The following is a 25,821-nucleotide window of genomic DNA, read 5'->3' as shown; positions in this document are numbered from 1 at the left end:
TATCAGGTAAACCGCTTCAACTATTAACTAGCAAAACATAAACAAGAGTTTGTGGAAGCTGCTCTTTATTTGAAAAAGAAAAGAAAAGACTTCAGTCATTGTCTGCTACACGTTCTAATTACATAAAGAAAACATCTGCGGAGACAAACGCAGAGAATATCCTGAATCAAACTTAGGTAGAGTCAAATTTGATTGAATTGCTTTCATATTTCATACATCTTTCAACGTTTGCGTTCAAAGAACAGTCAGGTTTTATATACACAGAGCACCGATCAACAGTGCGTCTCCTCTGCCACCCTGCCCTCGGGATCTTTTATACAATTAATTTACAACTAATCTGCGACTCTTTTCCCCTCCACTGGACACGCCATCCGCCCTCCCACCCCCGCCCCCTCTCACTGAGGAACTGCAGTGTGGAAAGATGTGTGCAACATGAAGACAACTCGTTCACATTCAGAGTAAAGGCAGCCTTGATTACAGTCAGTGAGTCAATGGCATGCCAAGCTTAAAGCAAATGGAGCCCACCACCCAGTGCGACGCCTCAGATTCGTGGATGAAGTGTGTTATTTTTTTGTTTTTTTGTTTGTTTTTTTCCAACTAGTCAGAAAAACTGATCCATTGCAAAGTAAAACCCTAGGCACAGAATCAACTATATACTGTTAACTGACTTGTACTCTAACCCCTGCTCTTTAATTACAACGGGGACTGTGAAGTCCTTCACCTAGTAGAAAATTTTCTTAACACAAAAAGAATATTTAGTGCTCTATCATTCCGCTTAATAGGTGTCATTTATATAATAGCTATTTTTTTTTTAACTCTATCTCTTAATGATAGTCTGAGATCCTTGTTTAATGCTGAAGCACTCCCACGTGTTCTGTAGTTTTTACATTATTATTATTTTTTCCCCCCAATCTTAAACCAATAATCATAAATAAATACAAACAACACACAAGGAATGTCTACTGTAAACACGGTAAAAAAGACAAAAACTAAACAGGTGTAAACGTCATTAGCATCACTACTTAGTGACAGTTAAATAACCGTAGGGAATAGATGACTGATGACTGGATCAAGAAAGGGAAGGACTGCTCTACTTTCCCTTCCACTCCCTCCCCTCTGAACATCAACCCTTTATATCCAACCACAGCATGTCCAAATACATCAACATTTAAGTTTCTCAGCACCCAAAACTATCTTTACAGATTACACTGTAAAACGGATAAGGAGTCCTCTTAAGGGGTGGGTGGGTTAGACAGCAGCATCACTCGACGTCTCGGACAAGTTATAGAATAATGGGTGTGAGCTATCGCCAAACGTCATCTGGACATTGTTAGCATGGTTTCTGACAGTCGCTGCACCATTGTGTGAATGTTTCTCTGAAGACTGCAACGAGGACAAAGTTTTGCTGCTTGGGTGCTTTCATCTTCCAAGAGTCACTTCCTTCAAATTACATGAACTGCATCTGCAAGAAAAGGTCATGCACAATGTTAGAAACTCACTAAAATGCCTGCAGACATAATCCAGTCCAGCAACTGTTAACAGTCAAAACCTTACACTGATATATCCTGGCAGTGATAACAAGTAAGAGAGGAGCATTCTCTCTTAGGTCCAGTCGCATAGGCCCTTAAGACCAGTTGATGACTGGCTGCTTGGGAAAACCCAAGTGGTTGCTGAAGTTTGCTAGGTGAAATCTGTTGAAAAGAGGGTGCTGCTCCAAAAAACCCCTCCTTGCGTCGATCACTGACAGATTGCCATGGTCATCTGTAGTTTGGATGGTAGATCCTGAGCTGTCAACTGCTCACCCAGTGGAAGTCAAACTGGGAAATGTGACAAACTGGAAACAGACCATTCACAACTTTTGCCTTACTGTTGAATCCAAGAGCAGCATCTTTCATCCAAACTGCAAGTAACCAAAGCAATCGAAAGGAGATTGGCAACCAGTTTCATCTTGCAACTAACAACAACCACTTGCCAAATGGTCGGGGGATGAATATTTCTTTATCCAAGTTGTTACTGATTAGTCTCTAGGCCTATGTGACTGGGACCTTAAATTAACCCAAAATCTTCATATCTAGGAGTCTTAACACTGTTAACCATGAACCAGCCTGTTCATGAGCACATTCGCCAACGACAGCACCATGAATACAAAGAGCATTCAAATTTATGCCGAAGTGTTTCTTAAGGGCAGGACTTGTTGTTTTTAGACTTCCAGAGTACAAAAACAAACAAAAAAAGGTACAGAAATTGTTAGCAGCGTTGAACTTCTCCTAATTTAAGCTACAGTAGTTAACAGAATTAGGTCCACCATTAATTAGTGTGGTTACACTACAATAATAGAAACTTGATGGAAATTAGTCTGACAACTGTGAAATTCAGATTAGTGGCTAAATCCCACATAGTTGTTAATTTCTATTACGCTATCTGCTAACGCCATCATTTCAAACACAATGTTTGTTTCTCACATAAAATAAAACACTATTTGGATCATGATGATTAATTTAATTTCTCTAATACATGGATATAACATTAGCTTCATTAGCAGCTACTGCTTACGTAGGTTTCTGATAGCAAAATTAGACATTTATCATTAGTATATATATATATGTTAGGTCAGAGCTTAGCAAACATGCTGTTAGTTCACCAATGTCTACACAGTTCAGAGAAAACAGGTTTGAGCAACATGTGGTGATAGTGGATGAACTAGGGGTTAGAATGAGTATGGCTAAATCTGTCAATAAGGCAAGCAATCTGAGCAACACCACGTTAACATTAGTAAAAAGCAATACATCTAATCAGATGGATTTATACTGAATACAAATTAAACAAATGGATAACTGGACATGCAAAGCATGCAGGTGCATCCACAAGCAAAGAGCATGATGTACCTAAAGAGATGCTCTACAAGAAATCCTTGAGAGAGAGGTGTGCAAACGGGTCCTGTCCAGGGGCTCGGAGAGGACTCTGGCTGGAAGGACTAGAGGCTGCAGAGGGCTATTTCAGGGAGAAATACAGGAGGTAGGAGGACCAGAGGAGAAGTCAGAGTCAGTACAGAGACTGAAGGAGGGATGAGATTAGTCTGGAGAAGCTGTGATGTATGAGAGAAGGGTTAATTAAAAAAAAAGAAAAAAGGCTTTTTTTTTGGAACAGGGAGTCAAAACAAGGGAGATGATTCACAGTTTTTGTCCCATTCAGCTCTACAGAGTGAAGGGTTCATTTGTTAAAACTGTCATCATCCTCAGCAATATCACACTGACAACAAAACTTACAGTGACTAATCATGGTGCACATCACAGCACAATGGATACACCAGTTTACTCAACCTGATAACTGTGCAAACTTTACTGTGCATCAACCCGGAGCAAACTAACGTGCACCCACCTGAGCACTAGACACAGAGCTAAAGGGGTTGGGTGGCCTCATGACCGGCTGGGAGTACATCATGGTGGGCGGATTCATCATCCCCATAGAGCCCATTTGTGGAGGCTGCAGCAAGTTAAACATCAATTTCAGAGGGGTCAGTAGTGAGCACAAACAACACAATCACATCATCCTGAATCTCTCAGATCTATCTGCTGATGAAAACTGAATATTAATATTTATAGACTGAATTAAATAAAAACTACTGAGAACTCACCTCTCACTTTACTTATCAGCCTTGAGAATATTTACATCAGCAAACAATGAGTCGCTTGACCCACTTTAAGTGCATTTAATTAATTCTCCAAGTGATAAAGAGCACGGGAAATATTTATCTAACAAGCTGATTTGACAACTTCCTGAATGGATATCCAGCTTATTTTTCTTTCACACTTCAAACGAAATGAGTTTTACAGAAGCTTTACACGTACTTACCATGCCATATCCCATCATGCCTGTGGGTGTGGTGGCAGGGAAGGCCATGATCGACGGAGGCTGAGGAGACACAAACAGGTCAGGTAAGACAAGGCAAGGCAACAACATTAAATGTGACAGCCACGGTGACAGGGGTACAAAGGTCGCGACTCAACAGCTGGTCTAGCTCCTTTTTAATTACCTCCTCCTTGTCAGTGCACGCTGATTCTTTACTTTTCATATTGCAAAATATGGAGCGCAACAAATGGAAACCTTTGAGGCTTTGACAAAATTAAACGATGGTTACTTTATGAGCAGATAAAAACCTCTACTCCCACGACAATAACGTGCAGCAACTCTTTGTTTTCCAGCACTAATGTCTGCCATCTAAAGCCCTCCAGGGCTTGTTAAGCTCCACTGATTGTGCGAAACGTTCATTAAAAGAATCCTGAACAACATAGCTTTACACTGCTGTAATTTTGATTCACCTCAACAATGGGTTTGAAATAAAGCAATCAACATTTGATTGAAGTGCAGACTTTCAGCTTTAATTCAAGGAGCTTAACACAAGTATTGTATTAATGTGGCTGTGGTAAAGACCTGACGATGCATCTCAAGGGAGGAAACTCAGCATTTTGCTTGATTTAGCATCAAAGTATTTCAAATAATGCCCATATCTTTATGTTAATTTGTCTGTTTAAAGCACCAGTACCTGTTCCAAGGTTCTGTTTATAGCTATGGATGTAATTAGTAACAGATTTTGAGTTTATGTAAGAGAACCCAGATGTTCTGGTTTCATGTCAGCTCTCTATTTGACAGCAGAATAAGAGCAAAAAATCTGCAGTGAAAAGTTTGTTTGTGTCACCATGGAGACAGGGTTCCAGGTCGTAGTTGGCGCCGCCTTGGGCTGCCAGTTGGTGCCGCCGGTCATCCTCTTCTCCCCTGGCTGGCTCCAGTGGATGTCACTGCGGATTAACACAGCCAATGTTAGCGCCAGCCCTTAAGTGGCCCGAGAGCACAGAGCCGCTGAAGCGCACGTGCGCATACACACACACGCGCACACACACAGAGCGACGAAGCATCACTTACTTCTTCATCGTGCCATTTCCAATGCCGAGGTCTGAAAAAGGAAATACAACGAGCAGCTGTTAGCCTGCAAATGTTTCCCCCCCCTTTAATGAACACGTGCTTTAATTAGAGCAGCTAAAAGCAAAGCATCACACTCACTGCCCACAAGGTTGGCCAGGGAGGAGTCAAGGTCATCTGACACCAACTTCTCTGGCTGCTGATTGGACGGCTGGTTAGAGCCGGCAAGAGTCGGTTTCAGGATACCCCCAGTAATATCTGACAAGACAGAACAGAGGACTGGCTCAGAAAAGAAAAGATATTCGTCACAATGTAATAATGACAAAGACCGTCCGTAACAAACACTTAGAACTGGGGCTTATTTTCTTATTATAAATTCTATTTTTCATGAATTTTAATCCTTCTGTGCCAGCTGACACAGTATTACCTTTTTCGTTAATCTAGTAAACATAAAATTACTACAAATGCGACTAACGTACCTCCAGTGTTATTAAAAAAAAAAAAAAAGACACTTTTATTCATTTGGATTTTTGTTTTCAGCCCTTTAGCTCAGTTTTTGGCTTCTACCTATTCCTGAAAAAAAAGATATGGCCACAGCTGACAACATCTGAAATCATTAAAGTTCCTGCAACACTTGTGTTATACCAGAACTAACAAGTATCCAGCAGCCGTGATCAGGGTCCCTTTATCCTCTTTTCCATGCACACCTTGGCGTCAGCTGCCAGCGGTATGGCACCAGCTAGTAGCTAATTAATATGATGTTTCTCTGCAGTTTGGTGTTGCCAGATAGCTTCAAGTGACATTTAGAGATTTTAAAAAAGAAAGAAAAGAAAACAGTTGCTTGTTTGGGCCAAAAACAGCGCTATGAGGGCAGTAAAGGGCGAACCAAAACAGTTTACAATGCCGATTACGAGTTCTGCAGTTTTCTCCCCCAAGCAAAACATATTATGTTAGCAGCATCTGCTTTAAAGAAATTAAAGTAACCACTAACAACGTGTGAAATAGTGGGTTTTTTCTTCTTGAGCGATTCAAAAAGAAAAAAACACCAATAAGTGCTAGAGGTGTGTGCCTGTTTCGGACTGAATATATAAATGAAAAGGATATAATGGTCTGTATGTTATGTGGTTTATTCCTTCTTATAAAACAAAGGTGCCATTTTTGTTTAGAGTGCATTGATAATCACTCTCTAATCCTTTCAGGGTTTTCTGGAAACTGTTTTCATTCTCTGTTCAAACAGATGATTTGAAGAGATTGAATTTGTTATTTCATCATTGAAATTCTGCACATTCAGTAAGTTATCAGTGTTTAAAACACTTCTTAAAATCAATTATACCCACCAAAATACTACGAGTGAAAATTTTTCTTAGCCTAACTCTGATTTGAGGTCTATCATCTGTCAGTTTCTTCACTATATGCAGTTTTTTGGCTGCTTGCAGACACACAGACAGTGTGGGGTAAAAATAACCCAGAAGAAAAACAACAGTATGTTCCTGCATTGGCGACTTGCAAGATGGGGCTGAGAGCTGCAGGTGTTTCAGCTGCATCTGACGTCAGGACCAGACACAGCTATCTAAAGCAAATAACATGACTTAGTGCAGTTCTAAATAGCAAGATTTCGCTGTTTTTCTTCAAGCAACTACAGCTAAAATAAATGGTAGAAAAAACAAAACATTAATGTGGTCCACTATCTTTCAGATATTTCCTCCCCCTTTTCGTGAGGAAAAAAAAAAAAAAAAAAACTTTCTTCAGCTAAGTGAAGGACTGTTTTTGATCCATCATCTGCAAACTATAATTAAGCACTGTCTGCCTTACTAAGAGACAAAAAGCTATGGTACTGGTATTGCCAGTTCACTTGAATGTGAAATCCTTACCATCAGAATTGAGGCTACTGCTGCCTGTGGCTTTGGCTCCAAAAACTGACTCAAAGTCCACTTGCAGTCCCCCCGCTGATGGCTGTGGAGGGGCCTGTGGTGTTGAGTATCCTTCAGAGAGATGAAAGAGAAGAGTGCTGTAGTTACACAGTTACAAGATGAGAAATACTCTAAAAACTGACCACGGCCTGGACCCAAGGTTTCTGCACCAGCACTTCTAACTACAGAAATTCTAGACATTTGAACACAGAGCAGAATAACACAGCTTCCTCTACAGGATGGGGAAAAAAAGCATTGATCTACTGATGAATGAGGCAGAGAGATGCCTTCAGTACTCTACCTCTGAATAGACCTGCTACAGAAGAGGGCTCAGTGGGGAAGGGAGCCTGATGTGGGAGGTGCTGGGCAATGGACACTGGACCACAGAAGGAGTCTGACACGCCACAGGAAGCAAGAAGAACACAAAGAAAAGAAAGACAGGAAGAAAGAAAGTATTTCAAGGCCAGGCCGAGAGACATGGAGGAAGTGACAGCAATATTACATAAAGAAAGACGAGAGCTAACATGTACAAAAGTTATTAAACTCTTAAGCAAAATTTGAGGTGGATATGTACCGCAGCAACCCAAAGGCAAGCATTAAAGGAATAGTTTGACATTTTGGAGATTAATACTAATTGATCAGACTAGCATATGTTACACTTAGCTTAACATGAAAACTGAAAATAGGTGGACACCTAAAGAAAATGGCTGGTGGTAGATCGGATCAGCTGGAGGAACATTATATTTTGATTGGCAGTTGTTCCTGTCAAGCAAGTAATGCAGCTGTGAGCATTCACAAAAGGTCACATGGCAGCTAGCTTGGTCAGACTTTGCTAAATAGCTTGCTTAATGTCAAACTGTTTTGCTGCTGATGAGAAGCATGAACCAGTGAATTATTTTTTTTTTTTTTACACTGATTGAAAAGACCAATAGTTTCTGCATGTTTTGAAAACCCACATAAAAGAAATGGCTTTTAAATATTTAAGGAAAAAGTCTCAAAGCTCAAAATAACATTACACAAGGCTTTTGACTAAATCCTAGTCCTTTAACCAGGCAGAGAGTATCAACAAAACTGTGATACTGTAAAGAAGTACCAGAGTTTTGGTTGGCTCACGCTGCAGTCTGAGGGGATTTACAGTAGTATTATTTCTGAGTGACACACTGACTAAAAGAGTTCAAACTGTCTACATTTTGACATAAACTCAAGTGACTTTGAACGTGACATGGTTGTTAGTGCCGACAGGCTAGTCTGAGCATTTCACAAACTGCTGATCTGTTGCAATTTTCCCACACTATCTCTAGGGTTTACAGAGCACATCAGGTGCCACTCCTGCCAGCTAAGAACACAAATCTACAGTTTGCACAGCTTCACAAAAACTGAACAAGACTGGAAAAATGTTGCCTGGATTTGGAGTCTCGATTTTTGCTGCAATATTCAGTTGGTATGGTCAGAATTGAGCATAAACATGAAAGGATGGATCCATTCTGCCTTGTATCAACAGTTCAGGCTGGTAGTAGTGATGCAATTGTGTAGAGGATTTTTCCTGGCACACTTCAGGCCCCTTAACACCAACTGAGCATCATTTCATCACCTGCTGCTGACTACATCCACCCCTTTACAATCACAGTGTACCTGACTTCTGATTGCCGCTTCCACTAGCATAATGGGTTATAGCTCAAATGATCTCAAACTTGTTTCTTGAATAGTTAAGTTGGTTAATGAGTTAAGTGTATTCAAATGACCTCCATAGTCACCAGACCAACCCAACACAATATACTTAAGATGTGGTGGAACAAGAGAGCTGCATCATGGATGTGCTTCAATAAATTTGCAGCAACAGTGTGATGCTACCAGGTCAAAATGGCCCCAAATCACTAAGGAACAGCTCCAGAGCAACGCTGTCACAGTCACTGATCCAACCCAGCAACCTAACCAAACCTAACCCTAATTTAACAAATATTACCATTTGTTAAAATATTTTCCCAAAATGTCAGACCTTTCCTTTAACACAAGTTTCTGCCTATATTTCTACCATGGATGACAAAATAATGGCTCTTTGGGGGAGGGAGGGGGATTTGCATAGGATCCTATGTTTGCCAGGAAACATAGGCTGTGATGGGGAGCCATCATAGTACCTGAGATGGAGTGCTCTATCCGCACTGTGCGTTTGTAATTGGTTGAAACGGATGAGTTTGTGTCAATAAAGGGATTGTAACGATCTGGAGAATCAAAAATAGTGTTGGTAAAAGAAGAACATATTTCCACTTAAAGCTCTAAGGCATCTTTGCACTACAATGCAACACCAAACTTCATTAAAAGAGCCCAAACTACCTCCATAGCAGGACATGGAGGACCCTGTTTGGTACATGAGAGGCACAAAGAGGCTAAGAAGCTAACGTAATTTGAGCTTGAGCTTAGAACAGGAAGACAGGAAGAGAGAACTGAGATGTGTATAAGCAGACAGGTAATCAACATTCAAACTAAACCAGCAGAGGGAAAACATGCAGGCTAATCATGCTTATAAGAAGCTACACAGAAATGAACAAGCACGACAAGACTTCTGAGAAACAAAATGATTTGTTACCACCAAACACTTCATGACCAGATGTCCTAGAGGAAAAGCTAACACCGTCTGAAGACACGACAGGTAAGTGAGTGGCATCGACAACGAGTTTTGAGAGGAAAGGGTTAAGGTTTGGCATGGAATCATCTCCAGCTTCAGTAGACGTGAAAGGATCTATGCGGGCAGAAGAAAGAGAGAGAGAGACAGAAAAGCAAAAGACAGAAGAAAGTGAAGAGCAGAGGAAGATGTGGGATTCAGAGTCAGACAACAACAAGAGGAAAGCATGCAGAACAAATAAAGTCCAGAAGCAGATGTTGGTTGGAACGTGATGGGAGAGGCGACAGTTCACCTGCCCATGCTGTCGCTGATGGAAGCCCTGTGGTGCCTGATTGCATGGAGGGCTGGAAAGTAGGCTGCAGGTCAAAAAGGTCGCTCTCCATCTTCACTGCACTGTGGACAGAAGAAAAAAGCCTGGTAAACAAATCCATAATACAGCCCCGGAAACTGCTTGATTATAGTGTTTATCCTGGTCTCTTCTGACAGATAACCATTTGGAGTTAATGGCCGAAAAGGCTGCTCTAGTGGGGAAGGGTTAATCTTTTTTGTTTCTAAATCAAATATTATGCTTTCATAGCTCTTGTCATATTTAAATGTACACATTGAGCAAAATCACTTTAATAAAACTTTTACTTTGTCATGTGGCTCCCTGATCCAGAAATACATCATCTTATACCACCAACCACCATTAGTATATTATTTTAATATAGAAGCATGTGTTTTCCAACCAGAAGTCTCTCCCTTAAGCTTTTCAGTGTAAATACACTCACTTGCTACTTTATTGGGTACACCTGCTCAGTTGCTCATTAACACAAGTATATAATCAGTCAATTTCATGGCAGCAATTCAATTCATTGAGGCACGTAGACAAGGTCAAAACAACCTGCTGAAGTTCAAATCGAGCATTACAATATTTCAATGAGCGGCAGTTCCTGGGGCAAAAATGCCTCGTTGATGTTAGAGGTCAGAGGAAGAAGGCAGCAGTAACCTGAATAACCACTCACTACAACTACAGTATGCAGAAGAGCATCTCTGTGCACAGATGGGCTACAGGTAGTAGAAGACCACACCAAGTGCAATTGACGCTGTTCTTAAGCTAAGAACAGGAAACTGAGGCTAAAATTTGCATGTTTCAGAAGACTGAAAAACATTTGTTGTTCAGGAAGTCTTGATTTCTGTTGTAACATTCAGATGGTGAGGTCAGAATTAAGTGTAAACATGAAAGCATGCATTCATCCTGCCTTGGTTAAGTCAGGTGGTGGAGATGTAATGGTGTGGGGACATTTTCTTGGCACACTTTGTGCCTATTTGCACTAACGGAGTGTCACTTAAATGCCACCGCCTACCTGAATATTATTGTTGACCATGTCTGTCCCTTTATGACAACAGTGTACTCATTTTCTAATGGCTGCTTCTAGCGCCAATGTGATAATAAACTGACTATACCTCTGGGTTACAGACTGCAGCTGTAGAAGAGGAAGCATTATGAAGGGTGAAACGTACCCGTTATCCTTTCCCTGGGCACACGGTGAGATCATGTAATTTTTTGAATGATCACCAGTCTCAAACCCAAAATCAAGAAAACCAACAAAATACTTTTCAGCTGATTAATAAACTGCTTCAGCTATCTCACATGTACATCCTCTCATGTCATTACTAGCATGAGCATCTCATCGTGACTGTTTGATACCTTCTTCTGCAACGACAATGCCGGCAAAGGTTCCCTACATGTCCTAATTACTCACAATTTTATATGTTATAAATTAGTTACTGAAGCGCTTTCTTTTCAAGTACAAAATATAGATCTAAGCAGTACCCATTGGAGCAGCTGGGTGTAGAGAAGAGATCAATGGCTGGTGCTGTGCTGATAGTGCCCCCAGTGGTGGAGATTGGTGATGTATCAGTCGTGGCAAATGAAGGCCTCTTGGAGAGCTCTTTAAGCCTTTGTTCCTGATGAGTAATGAAGTCCAGTCAAAAAAAAAAAAAAAAAAAAAAGCCAACGCTGGGGAGATTTAATGCATGCCACGTGAAATAATGTTTCATTTTTCGTTTCAAAAATGCATTAACCTTGAGAGCTTTGAGTCGAGCCTGTTCCTCCTCGAGAGCCGCCTGCTTCTCTCGCTCATCGACTTTAGTGAAAGACATCCCTGTGCTGGCCAGTGATGACACAGCATTGGACAGAGTGCTGGCCCTGCAGGGAAACAAATTCACACCAGATGCAGTGCAGCACAGATAAGTCAGTATGACTGATCTAATATAAATGTTGAGGTAGTTGCTGTGATCCAAGGCAAATATAAGAGGATTTATATACCTGCTGGCTGCAGTGGAATCTTTGACCTTTTTGCCCTCTAAAGAGGCCAAGTGTTGCTCTAGAGCTTCGAGAAGGCTACTAGGAGCCTGTCGTGACAGAGAACATAGAGTCAGTGACTTCCTGAGACAGAAAATGTAGTCTACATAGACATGAAGACCATAAAAGACAGTGGTGAGCAACCAAGATGGAGTACAAAACACCACACCATGAAAACTCAGGTGTAGACAGCCAATTTATGTCTTTGATCTGCACGTTTTTGGTAGCTTTGGGCTATTAGTTACCCACCACTGATCGATAACTACATTCCAGCCAAAGAGCTACTTTGGATGAGAGTAACATCTGTGTGGGATGACGTACAGCACCACAACACTTTCAGCAACCCGGCCGTTGTTGAAGTGGCGGTGTCTAAGCACAACGGGGCAGCCATTTTACAGGAGATGAGCTATGCTTGCTTACACCTCAATAACATGACCAAAAGTGAACAGAATTTTACCACGGCGATTGTTTTTTCCTTCAACTGTTTTTCACCACGATGTAGGAGACAGAGTCAGAGCAGAGGCATGCAAAAAGACAACACTGAGGCAAGTCACGGACATAGAAGAAGAAGAGTGGAATGATAGTACTTACACAAACTGTGAACTAAAGTGGAAAGATAAGGGGAAAATACAGAATATAAAGGTGGTGACAGTGAGAGGAAAGGCTTCTTAGCTGCAGTTTTTCGGGGGTAAATTATTTATGTAAAACTGGTCCCCCAGAGACGAGCACAACAGTGTGCACAGTTTACTGTAAATTATGAAACATCTGCCACTATGCAGGCTTCAACTATAGTGTGAGGACTCCACACCTTTATTTACTGTCAGAAGAATTAGAAGAAGGTACTGGGGGCAAGAAGAAAAGAAGGAGATTCAGAAGAGGAAGAAAGAGGATAGGGAACTGGAAAAGAGGACCGCCTCCTCTGGCAGACATGCGCCCAAGAAGGAAATCATGCAAAGTGCCTAATTGTAAATAAAATGTGAGCCGAGTATACTATATTCTAGTCTAACAAGGACAATGCTGAATCAAAAAAAGAAAAAAAAAGCAGTTAAAGCTGGCAGTAACAGAAAGAAAAGAAAAGTCTTCCTAATAAGAGTGGAAACCTCAGGTTTTCTGACACTTACCTGTGAAAGGTCTGGAATGTCTCCTCGATCGATTCCCACCTGCTGTTAGAAAGAAAGAGCGAGTTGTGTTTGCTTCCCTGCACTCACGACAGCAGGAGCATTTGTGGAGATAAATGTAGTCTAATTTACCTCTGCTACTTTCAGGAATTCTGATATCCGGGTCATTCGAGTGAGGAACTTCTTGTAGATGTCCAGACCTTCTTTGCACTGAGTCTTCTTCATGTCAAAGTATTTCTCTGTTTGGTTATATATAAAAAAAAGAAAAAAAACATTGTATTTACTTGTAATGGCCAACAACAGCACAGGATTTACAAAGACAAGGTGAGTCCGCAAAGGTCTTACCAAGCAGGTTGATAATGCCTTCATTATAAGCAGCAAAGAGCCGGATGGAGTCTTTGAAGAGCAGCATGAAGGCTGCATTGATGACTCCATTAGTCAGCTCGTTGGCATTGACCTGAGGGAAAGCAATCAGCCGAGACATTTATCTTTAAAGCTTCTGCACAGCGATTTGTTGCCACACAAAAAACAAAAAGTCTGCTTCTGAATTAGGGAAATACAGCAGTCTCGGTGCACTCTGCACACTCCAGATGAGCAGCTTCTTACTACACGAGCTGCAGAACCACGGGGGGGGGGGGGCTTCACCTTAAACTCACATTGAAATCGAGAAGGGCGTCCATCTGGTTCTGAATAATGGGGATAGTCTTCAGCAGCTTCTCTGTATTCATGGTCCTCATTACGCCGTCCACTCTGTGTGGACACACGCAGAGTCGGAGCAGGCGAGGGCAACGAGGAGAGGAGAGATGGGGAAGCAAACGGTGCAGATATTAAAACAGACTGACTTATGGGTTTACACTGATGATAGTGCTGCAAATAGTTACTGATAAATCTGTCAGCAGGCTCTAAAATGTCAAAAACAAAACAGAACAGGAAAATGTTGCTGTAATTTGTCACAGCTGAAGGGGAGATCAATCTGAAGCCTAGAGATTTTCAGTTAACCTCCTAAGACCCAAACTCTTCCATGGCATGCATTTTTAATTTCTCTTTGATATTTGGGCATATTGGGGCATATGAATGTAAAAACAAAGAATTACCAATTTTTTTTTTTTTTACCTTATTTTTGTTTTTAAGAAAAATAAGCGCCACATATGAGGATATTCGTTTAAAATTTTGATAGAACAGTAGCAGTAAAATGTCCTCGTAAGAGGATATCAGGCCCTTGTAGTGCAAAATTGAGTATTTTGGTCTATCCATCCATCCATTTGCTTCCGCTTATCCTTTTCAGGGGCGCTGGAGCCTATCCCAGCTGTCATAGGGCGAGAGGCGGGGTACACCTTGGACAGGTCGCCAGTCTGTCGCAGGGCTAACACACAGGGATAGACAACCATTCGCACTCACATTCACTCGCACATTCACACCTAGTGGTAATTTGGATTATCCGATTAACCTATCCCCACAAGCTGCATGTCTTTGGACGGTGGGAGGAAGCCGGAGTACCCGGAGGAAACCCACGCGAACACGGGGAGAACATGCAAACTCCTCACAGAAAGACTTGATGTTGGAATTGAACTCAGGACCTTCTTGCTGTGCGGCAACAGTGCTAACCACCTTGCCACCGTGCTTTTGGTCTAAATAACCCAAAATGTGATGTCCACATATGTGGACGCCAGGTCCTAGGAGGTTAAACATACACAGCTTCAAAAAGTTGTTTTAAAAAATTAAAAATTGAAATCTTTATACTGGAGAAGCCAGAACAAGCAGTACCATTTAGCACAAAGCTCTATTGTCCAGCAAACTGAGTGTCATGTTCCTCCATTACAACAACAAAAAGTATATACTAAACTTTATTTGGAAAACAAATTACAGACGAATTACAACAATTCTGTTAACTCTGCTGTGGAAGTATAAAAATGCTCAACAATTAATCTTTTGTGGATCAACTGATTAATTTATCATTTGCTATTTGACTCTATGTAATTTTTAAAAAATGGGTTATTACTATTAATTTGATACAAGTTCTGCTGAGACGGCTTAACAGTCAAAAATGCAAAAAAAGAGCCAATTTAGACAACGTATTTAAAGACCTCTCTGAGCCGTGAGTAACTGATCACTATATTTCACTATTTGATGAATTAAAACAACCCAGCTTTAGTCACAATGAGCATTATTATTTGCTTCAGATGTAAACATTCTTTCTTTAAACATATTTAAAGGGAAAGCAAGTTTACAGCTTTTATTGTAGAATAGGAAATCTGTTTCAGTGCTCACCCGCGTTTAACTTTTGTGAAGTCAAAGGCAACCTGTCTGTATGAAACTGCTTTCTCATTCAGGTATCGACTATACCTCCTGATGAATGTAGACATGTCATAGCCTGGAACGCAAGACAGGAGGTGACAAATAAGCATTTATCACAATTTACGTATTTTGTTGAAACTTCCACGATAAGAACAAAAAACGTTACCTTGTAATCCACTTTTGTCCAAGAAGTTACTGAGGTTGAAAAGTGTATTCCTTGAAGCCAAATACTGGACAAAACGCTGCAGGAGGCGTGACAACAGTTAAGGCAACATCACTAATTGGTGAAACAGACACTCAAATATTCTGCCATTAAAGTGGAACCAGTTCATTGGCTTGGATCGTAATGGGAATGGGATCAAGTGTCTCACCTCGTTACCGTAGACCATGAGGTGGTGTGTAGTGATGAGGGATTTAAACACAACCACCCAGCTGGTGTTGGTGGTCCTCTCAAACAGCGAGTCAGCCAGTTGGGGAATGTTCACGTTCATCTCGTTGGTGCAATGAATCAAATCTTAAAACAAAAGAGATTTCATACAGTTAAATTACAGTTTTTAATAACTGGAGGCTATCCAGTGTTGTCTACTGCAGTCTGAATGAGGCATTTTACTGCTTTTTATGGCTTATCTGAAGCTCCACTGTTCTGACCTGTGGCCTGAGATCCCAACAGCTCCCATTTGTCCGCTGATTTAGATGCATATTATGCCAACAAACATTGAATAATGTTCATCAGGAATCCATTCCCAGTGTATCATTTTTTTTTTGTCAGACAGGCCTTATGTTGAACCAGCAAACAGACCAACACCTGCCGCTGTCTACTGTGACAAATTAGAAACTAACAACAGATGCGCAAACTTAAAACTGGTCTCCGGTGTTCATCTAATTTCCATGTTTTCCAAAGCAGGTCACTGTGCTCACAGTAGTTCAACTTGTTCACCTGTTAACCCCAACGCTGGCAAATAATCCCAAAAATTGCGACACAGGCTAATTCACATTACTACGTTTTGTGCTGGCGATCAGTCGAGACAAAACTGAAAATGGTGAAGGAAGACTGTTCAAAATTATCTAAAAATGCTGTAAAGACCAACTATGTTACTGATGTTTTCTAATCTAACACAACACCATCAGCTTAACAGAAAACACCATTGATAATACTATAAAATACAATCAGCTAGGACACTGTAAATGATAAACTGTTAAGAAACTGTCCAACATATGTGGATAACAGAATTATCATTTGCCAAACAAATGTGACCAACAGCTCTAAAATCTGAGTATTTCCCATCTCGTTTAGTCATTTTACAGTTTAATTTCATATTGTTGGACATAAAATAGGTGAATATTTGATCACAAATCTCCAAGTCCAATACGTGCACCTAAAAAATTATACTGCGTTGTTGATCTCTGTATTATTAATGGCAGCTCTGGTGCTGTTTCCTCTAACATCTGCCAAGCTTTTTTCTGCTTCACATAAAGTCTATGCAGTTAATTAAACAATCACACCAGTAACTTACAGATCAGGTAGTAACAAAAGGTTCTTGTAGTCCTGAAGTCCTGCTATTATTCTATCCAAAATCCTCTGGAGCAGTGAGGTAAATTGGCCAAATAAGGGTATTTAAGAAAAGCGGTTTTCCACATAAAATCTGCATGATAATGACTAAATCATCATACTGTTGTTTGAGTACAATCAGGGATCACTGCAGCAGAAACCTGAAACTAATCTAGCTTATTACTGGCAGCAAACCACCCTTCTATCAGACCAGTATAAAGTGCAGGGCATAAGATGTTAACCATACATGTTCTGTCCCACTTCCTCTGATCATATGCTCTCCCCGCACCCATATGCTGGTTGAATGATACTACTCGAAGCAGCCGAGTACATCAGTGCTAATGACCCTGCCATTCACAGAAGCGATCAGACTGAAGAGGTAATTGGGCCTCCATTTCTGTCCTATATTTGACTTTTCAAAAGGCGGGGGACTCTAAGTAGGACAGGATAACCTTCCACAGAAGCAGCAGCAGAGAAGTTAGCATGGGTGGCTGAACTGCCCAGAGAAGAAAACGACGACAGAGAGGAGACGAGGCAGGAGGAGGAGGAAGAAGATGGGGGAGGAGGATGCACTGACAGCACTGTCATGTTATAATCAGCCTGCTAAATGTCCACAGTGGCTGACATGAACGATTTCTAAGTGAATCAATTCACAAGACACAAATGTATTCATGTAACTGTCATGACAATGAGTGATGCCACTGAACTGTGCATTAAAAATAAATCCGCATTTAGTCCTCATTATGCAGTTTAAATCCATGTAACGACAATCAATGCAGGATCAGCTAGAACGTGTTAAAAACAGGGCTTTATTTATAAGAATATTTATAATAGAGAATAATTATTTGCTGCTAGTTTATTTTATCTTGGAAAAAAAATTGAGAGAGAGAGACTATGCGAGCACAATGATATAAAAGAGTATTTTTATAACACTGATTTGTGCCTGTGACCCAGAAATCAGTCTTAGTGTGTCATCTTAAACATGCCTTTAGTCCTAAAATGCATCAGAGTGAGGACAGAGCAACTAAGAGAAAGGAGGCTTTCCACAGGAGCTATAAGACAGGATATAAATGATGAATTAGTTACTTATTGTGATAACTTAAAAAAACAACAATGACAAAAATGTAAATGTGTGTAAATTCTTCCACCATGTTTTGACTGATCATTGTGAACTTTTTAATACTGATCTGACATGTTTCATAAAATAAAGTTACATTTTGGCCCATTGACTCAGCGTCACTCGTTCCTCACCTCCACTACTCAAACTAAGCAGTCACTCAGGTACTAATAGCAATAACTAACAGAATTTATTGATTAACTGAATAACAAAATTAATTATCAACTACTCTGCAGATCCTCTGCACACTCTGCTATTGAATTCCCCATCTTTACTTAAATGTGACTTTAAAGTAAAGGTTGAGGTTTAAACTATGAGACACCTTTTTTCTTTTCTTTTTTTTTAAAATTTCTGGCATTTTGTGGATCAAACTGTTAATGAGTCCATGTTAATGATGTCTACTTAAAGCTGATTATGATTACCAGTCAGACAGTGTCACATAAGAGGTGGCTATCAGACTTTGGACTTTTATTTATGAAGCACCTGTATAGTTTTAATAGATTCAAAGTTCAGCTACACTACAAGCTACATTCATACACTTGATTTTTACTACTGTGCACTTTGAGCTCTTCTTCCATTCCACATACGCACATACTGCCGAGTGCATCAGAGTATTGAAAACTGACAAAACTGAACATTTGGTTGTCCTGTTTACTTTTTCCTTTGATAAAAGAAGTGCCGATTTCATTAACAATGATGCGGACTGTAGAAAAACTTCTATTACATCTGCATTAAACTGAATGATATTTGACATTTGAGAACTTCGACTTTCTTCTTACACTTGAAAACCTCCATTAAAAAAAGGTGTCTGCTATATCCAGATTTAAGGACAACCTAAAAAAATAAAACATTTACAGACTACAGCTTCTCAAATGTGTTTTCAGTCTCTACAATAGGCCGCATAAATGATCAGATTCCTATAATGTTCCCTCTGCATGCATCTGGAGCCTGAAACACTCGACTACACACACACACACACACACACACACACACACACACACACACACACACCTTTACTGTCATTAGTCATGTGTTTTAAAACTTTGTGAAATATGTGAATCTGAAAGAATTCTGAGGATTATACAGATTAAAATTTACAGATATTAAGCTAACTGTAGCTTCTTTTACTCGTAACGCACTTTTTAAAAAGCACCACATGTATCGTTCTGGTGTGTCTCCAGTCATTCACAGTACTTTCAACTCTCTAGTGAAAGTAATCCTCCTAAACTTACTCAAAATGCAGAAAATTGGTGTCAAAATGGAGATTAAAAATTGAGAAAACATAAGCCTGCCAACCCAGACAACCGACCTTTCTTAAGTGTCAACATACAATAAGAGGGCCTTGTGGCATTATGTACGCACACACATACAGGTTGTCCTGTGTGTGCTGAGACGCATCTCAGTCACGCTGGATTTATGGCTTCTGTTGGGATCAGTCCAACAGTGTATGACTCTGCCAACTTTCACTCATGTCACCTCAGGGGAGTCGTCTGAGCAGAACAACAGGTGTGGAACCTGCAGCTTTACCATCAACCCAAAATACTCACCACAGTTTTAGCTTCTTGAGTCCAAAAACCACTGTGCTGGGTTAGCAGCCTTGAACATGGTAGATAAATATACAATCCCCCCTCCCTCCACACACACACACTGAACTCTTATGAAGACACAGGGCCTTCATAAAACCATGTTCATTGCTTTAATTTCTGTGGATCAAAATGCAGAAAAATATTACCGCTGCATCTTTAAGTACACACAAGCAGTGACCCCTCTGATGTACTCATAAGTCAGAGGAGGGTTTAAGCCCCTGTGCCTGCGTCAGGGTGCATATGTATTCTTGTCATAGATGTGTCATGTACTGTCCGTGTCCTTTAAGGTACTCCAGGCACAAACTGTGATTTTTCTTTTTTGCTCCTTCAGTGTCACCTCAGTGTATCAGCAGGTATCAAATTACTCACTCACTCCACTAAAGATGAGAGCATTCCTGGAAATGTTGTGCAAGGGCCCACAGCTTCCTGATATATTTTGTAAGGATTTTCTGTATGAAGCAGCAGTCACATAAGCGAATTACGGCTATAATTTCAAGCTATGAGTAAATATAGGAAGTAGTGGGAGCTAAAAGAAAAAAAAGCTAGGTTTACAGCAACTTATATGTAAAACGAAAAGGCTAAATTAACTGTAAGCATAAATAAAGGCTGTCAATCTTAAGATTCCGTAATTACGTTCAAAACTATTTCAAGAAGGCCTGTGGTCAGTGTTTAAACAATATAACTAATCTCCCTGTCATGAGCAAGCGCTAGCATCTTAGCCTACGTAGCCTGTGCTAAAGGCTTTGAGGCCTAATAGCTCAGCTATCGATATAGCTTAGCTTAGTTTCCACTGGGAAGAAAATTCAGTGGTGTTTTTACCCCAAAACCCGTGTGGTGTTTAAAGATACTCACAATCCAGATGTTTCTTTTTCGGGCCCATTATTTCGTGCGTGGTGGCCTTGCATACTGTTTTCGACACGGCGGATCCCGTTACACTGTGCTGGGCTGCAGTTATCCTGTCCGTAATGCTCTGCCCCGACATCTTCGCTTCCAGTCAGTGCAACAAAAGGCTGTCAAAATATGAGGCTCGTCTGGGTTTGCCTTCAGATATGAGCTCGTACGAAAACAATAACAACAGCAAAAAATTAATAAACCCTCCACCTCCTCCTACACCGCTACCTCACCGGACCCCCCCCGCTTCACCCAGCTTGGTGGAAATGAAAATCAGAACTAAGGCTATGGCAGGCGCAGACCGAGGGAGGGCGGAATAATAAAGACAAGCGAAAAATGACAACAACAATAAAAAAAAATGTTCGGTAGTTTATGTATTGTTGTGCCGCTCGGCTCCGTCCAGAATCAGTCAGTTTTTAAGGATGCCGTGATTGCAAGGTCCACTCGCTGACTCACTCGACCCGGATCTCAGCCTCGCTCTCATCCCGATGTGGCACACCAGATCCCTGCGTCTCTCCGCTCGCCTGCCCGCCTGCCTGCCTCCGCCGCTCCTCCTTCTCCTCCGCCTCCTCCCGCCGATGTCGCCGCCGCCACCGTCGGTCGGCTTTACAAGCTAGGACTGAAAAAGAGACCACTGAGGAGGGGAAATGGCGGGCCTGCTTTCCTCTTTTCTGTTATGAAGTGGGGAAAAATACTTACACACGACACACTGTGCTGCAGATCCTGAGTCAGATTTGCCTCCTCAGACACGCCACTAGGTCCGCTGCCGTGCAGGTGTGTACAAACTGATCGCAGACCAGCTGAAATAAAGCAGATAGGTTCAGTCAGTGAGGCCTGGATGTCGAGATGAAGCCTGTATTTTGATTGAGGACAGGAGTGTGCAGTGAGAGTTGGACTTTTGTGTTTTCAATATGTACACACTTCAAAGGAATTACTAATACTGAGTTTGAAAAAATACATGTGATTTTAATTTATTTAAAAAAATTTAATGGCCAGTAGGATAAGCAGACCTCCCATTTACATACTTTTCCTGATTTAAACTTAAATGTAGTTTCCTGTTTCGTTTTGGTGTGAAAAGAAGAAGTGGATAGAATTTTATTTTCTCAGAAACTGTTATTATTCCCTGTAAATAATAACGATCAAGTTCCAGTGTGTAAAAATGTGTGATTGCATTAGCAAAAGTGTGGCTTTGGTTTGCTAGAGCAAGCATTTTCCCCAGGAATGGCTGTGAGGCACAATGAGCCCAAGGCTTCATGGTAGGTTGAACGGGTGGTTTATCTTACTCCAGAACACAGAGACTGAACAGTTTTAAACTTGTTATGATAACTTCCTCCAGTCCTTGAGAAATTCCCATTATCACTGCTGAGTGACAATCGCCTCATTTATCTGTCTGGTCAACGTGGACTTGTCGCTAAGGCTAGCCATCCTGTCTCCTTAACAGGGGTTTGTTATTTACACACATCCTCAACCTTTACAGTGAAACATACTGAACTAAATAACATCAGTAAATCATAACAGTAAGTAAGGTTGCAACATTATTAAGAAATGAAGAAAAATTCTACACAAATATCCAATCCAACTTTATTTATAGAGCACTTTAAAACAACATGGTTGACCAAAGTGCTTTCCATTAAAAAACAGTGATAAAAATTAAAAACCATACAAGATATTTAGTAGTTCACATGTAGTATTATTCAGTTCATTTTTATTTTATTTTCTGTGCCAATTCATAACAACAACCGCCCCAGGTGCTTTCATATTGAAAGGAAGAGTCCTCCAGAAGAACCAGGCTCAAGGAGGGACCACGCCATCTGCTGTGACTGGTTGATGGAGAGAAAGGAGAGTGGGAGGAGATGAGGACAGAACACAAACTGTGGGGGAGAGTAGATGAAAGTGAATGGCATGCAGATGTGCTATAACCAACAGGAATGAAAAGAGAGTTGTGGAGAAGTGCTCAGTGCATGATGGGAGGTCCCTCAGCAGCCTGAGCTTAAAGGAGCATAACTAGGGGATTGTTCTAGGCCACCTTATCCAGCCCTAACTATAAACTTTATCAGAAAGGAAAGTCTTAAGCTTAATCTTAAAAATAGAGAGGGTGTCTGTCTCCTGAACCCAAACTAAGAGCTGGTTCCATTTGGACAGGGGCCTGATAGCTGAAGGCTACCATGCTATTTTTGGAAACTTCAGTAAGCCTGCACACTGAGAGTGAAGTGTTTTCTTATGGGATAATACAGTCCTACAAGGTCTTTAAGATATGACACGGCCTGATCATTCAGGACTTTTGTATGTATCTCTCTTTCTACACCCTGTTAGTTCTCTCACTGTAGCATTTTGTAGTTATTGAGTAGTCACAAATGTGTGAACTAGTTTTTCAACATCCCTCTGAGACAGAGCTCTAATTTTGGTAGCAATATACAGATGAAAAAAGGCATTTGTGGATGTTTATTTGGTTTATGTTGAAGGACAAAAAAGGTCCCTAAAAGTAGCACTGTAGGCCCAGGTAATGTCATCAGTACAACACCTTCACTTTTATCACAAACCCTGACTCACTCTCCCTGCTTTCCTGTCTACTCTTCACTGTGCCATCTAATAAAGGCAAAAAGGCACTAGTAATAATATTTGTAGTAATAGTAGATGGATAATATAGATGATACAAAATTAACTAATAGTTTTGCCTTCATAAATAAAACTGACATAAATGACTGAGTACCATTTGCATAGCAGTGGAAATGTATACAGGGTTTAATAATAATATAATATGTATAATGTAAAAATTACTGGGTCTAGAATATAACCCTGTAGAACTGCAGGAATTGTGTGTGTGAAAGAGATTATCAGTTACATGAACAAACTAGACTCTAACTACTGTTGTAACTTGTTGTGCCAATTTTGTACATCACTCTCAATCAATTAAATGTCAGAAATCACTTCACTATCTTAGGCCATAATGAGGATGGACTCTAGATCCTGGCCGAAATTCTTCAGCTAGAGCATTACTTTGCAAATAATCATATAGCTTACCACAACTCTTATAAGTGATCATTTTCAAAATAAAAGCAAGGAAATCAGTCTGTAATTAGCTAAGACACTTGGATCAAGTAAAGGGTTTGTAAATAATGTTTTAATTGGATTATAACCGTGTCATATGTAGCCTACTGATAAAGGTGAACTGATCATATTTAAAATTGTGGCAGTGGTTAATTGTAAGACTTCTGTGAGCAGTTGTTATGCCATCTCAGATAAAATAAGGAGAGCAGACAGGGGCTCCCCACCATTTTTCCTAATCTGGATACCAGCATATATGTCTTTCTCAATAAGTCCTTTTTTGAAATTTTGAATAGATAAAAAGGTTTGCTGTCATGACAAGCAGGCAGTTAATAGTGCATGCTGAAAGTACAGTGAAATTGCACAAAAGTGTCATTCAATAAAAGACTTCAACATTTATTAGATAATTAATTATTAATATTTTCATTTAAAGTTAAAAAGCTAAAAAAAAAAAAGGGTTACCCTGCATTCACTTTACTGACTTGAAAAATGTTCATAAACCAAAAACATTCACTGTTTTTACAACTAGGTTGATGTGTACAGAAGCTGTTCATTTTAGGTGTTTACACTGTTGAGTTTGGAAAGGAAACATTCATTCTGGTCCAGTAAAAATGTCAAAATCGTGACTTCAGACTTAATACTGTGTCTGTCTTTGAAATGAATTGGTCGGGTATTTTTTGTACACAGACGTAAAAATGGCAAACGTATATTTTTTGAATTACCTGAAATGTTTGATAACAGTGTACTGAGATGCCTCACGTAGTCTGAAAGACGCTAGTATTTTCATAACCTTTAATAAAGTGTCCTTACAAAAGAGTCAGTATTTTCTTTTAGGCAGTGTGACCTTTTTCCAGTGTGACTCTCATCATTCATTTATGATAAACAGATTGCTCACTCTGAGATAAACATGTAAATATGTTCCAGTGGTCAGAGGTTAACAGTAATTTCCTGCTGACCATAATCCTCACTGTCTTACATGTAAGTTCAGGTGTTTTCTTCTCTGGATGCTAGTTATAAGAGTTCAGACACCATGATACATGGCCCTTTTCATAGTACTTTTCTGTGAGATGGGTGGTGGGTTGAAGCATTGTCCTTTTATATAGTAAGATGTCAATGAGGAAACATTTCAGCCCTCAAGCATCAAAGCTATTTAAATTACTAAAATGAATAAGTGTGATCATTTAAGGCCCCATTATACTATAATGTTTCTATTTTTCACAGCACAGAAACTGCCCCCATAGAGATGGTAATTGACCTCAGACCTCACATACTAACGTAAGTCACTAATAAGGTTGCTGTCCTCATTTTAAGCACAACCTTTGACACAGCTGATAATGCACTCTTCACTGGGCAGGTTTTTCTGATAATGTTCTCAAATAATTCCAATGCTTCATCACTTGTAGAGATCAAGTATCAAACATACATGTCATTTTATGCGGTGTACCACTGGATAGAATTCTGGGCCCACTGCATTTTTCATTATACATGGCGGCTTTATGGCAGATAGTGCTGGGAATAGGGAAACATGGCTATCTTTAACCTAAATTAACAGTCAGATGACTGCAAATGTTTTAGTAAAAACTTAATGAGCATAAAATGGAAATGATTTTAATTGGCCTGAAAGCCAAATGCAATCAGCTCATACATTAGAGAGATTAACTGACAAGGTATAACCACAAGTTAGGGATCTTTGAGTTATTTTAAGATTCTAACTTAAATATTGCCAATATGTGACTCCTTCCACAACTCTGAAAAACATGTTCATACATTCATCTCTAGCTTACTGGACTACTGCATCGAAGTTTTACTGGATTTCTTTAAAAGACTATCAATAGGGTGCAGTTTATGCAGTAGTCTACTGCAAGATTATTAAGTTAAATGAGTAACAAAGAGCACATGAGTTCAGTTTTAGCAGAGCTACACTGGCATCCAATATCCTGCACTTGATTTTAAAGCACTCTTACTTGGATATATAATCTTAAATCATCTTGGATCATCTTGGATCATCTTACATTTCTCACAGTCTGACACTTTACATTACAAAAACACATTTTAATTGACTTTTAATTAGTGTTTTGACTTTAATAAATTGATTTGTTGTGCTTTTCATCATTCCTCTGTACAGCTGTACCTGCTGGTGATTTAATCCATGTTCAGAGATGCAGAGGATAAGCATATTTTTTCAGTAATATCATATCAGCTTCCTGCTTCAATTACTTCCATGTTTGTTTGTTTCCATATACCTGTGACAGATATTGAAAAAAATGTTCTGATATGTTTAATTATGGTTTCCAATGATTTTTATTTAAAAAGGAGTTAACCCAACTTTTCTTTGATCTAAGTATGAAATATCTGCCTCAAGGTGTCTGCAGCAGTATATTTTGTTACTCTTGGCCTCTTAGCCATTGTTCAATATAATCCATTTT

The 25,821-nt window shown here is 40.0% G+C and overlaps 1 protein-coding gene across 7 annotated transcripts; it reads right to left on the bottom strand.

Moving 5' to 3' along the window:
• Positions 1-414: 414 nt before the first annotated feature.
• picalmb (phosphatidylinositol binding clathrin assembly protein b) lies at positions 415-20,843 on the bottom strand. Of its 7 annotated transcripts, XM_085370305.1 has the most exons (23): positions 20,312-20,843; positions 15,579-15,721; positions 15,374-15,449; positions 15,181-15,283; positions 13,569-13,662; positions 13,258-13,369; positions 13,045-13,151; positions 12,916-12,957; positions 11,759-11,844; positions 11,515-11,638; positions 11,264-11,397; positions 9,740-9,840; positions 9,412-9,564; positions 8,963-9,046; positions 7,129-7,221; positions 6,789-6,899; positions 5,059-5,175; positions 4,921-4,951; positions 4,697-4,796; positions 3,853-3,912; positions 3,379-3,483; positions 2,886-2,991; positions 415-1,462 (listed from the first exon to the last, which is right to left on the bottom strand). In XM_085370305.1, exons 1-22 carry the CDS (start codon positions 20,439-20,441, stop codon positions 2,899-2,901), a joined length of 2,199 nt encoding a protein of 732 aa, XP_085226431.1. In that variant the 5' UTR covers positions 20,442-20,843; the 3' UTR covers positions 415-1,462; positions 2,886-2,898. The 7 variants fall into 7 exon arrangements, with proteins under 7 accessions (XP_085226431.1, XP_085226425.1, XP_085226429.1 ...); XM_085370299.1 differs by lacking the exon at positions 8,963-9,046; XM_085370303.1 differs by lacking the exons at positions 8,963-9,046; positions 20,312-20,843 and adding an exon at positions 15,856-15,961.
• Positions 20,844-25,821: the final 4,978 nt, after the last annotated feature.

This window comes from Diplotaxodon limnothrissa, linkage group LG14 (assembly GCF_057381915.1).
Source record: "Diplotaxodon limnothrissa isolate DT_005_m linkage group LG14, D_limnothrissa_male_GT1.1, whole genome shotgun sequence".
Lineage (NCBI taxonomy): Eukaryota > Metazoa > Chordata > Actinopteri > Cichliformes > Cichlidae > Diplotaxodon > Diplotaxodon limnothrissa.
Note: the sequence above shows the minus strand (reverse complement) of the source record. Positions and strands in the feature narration are given on the sequence as shown.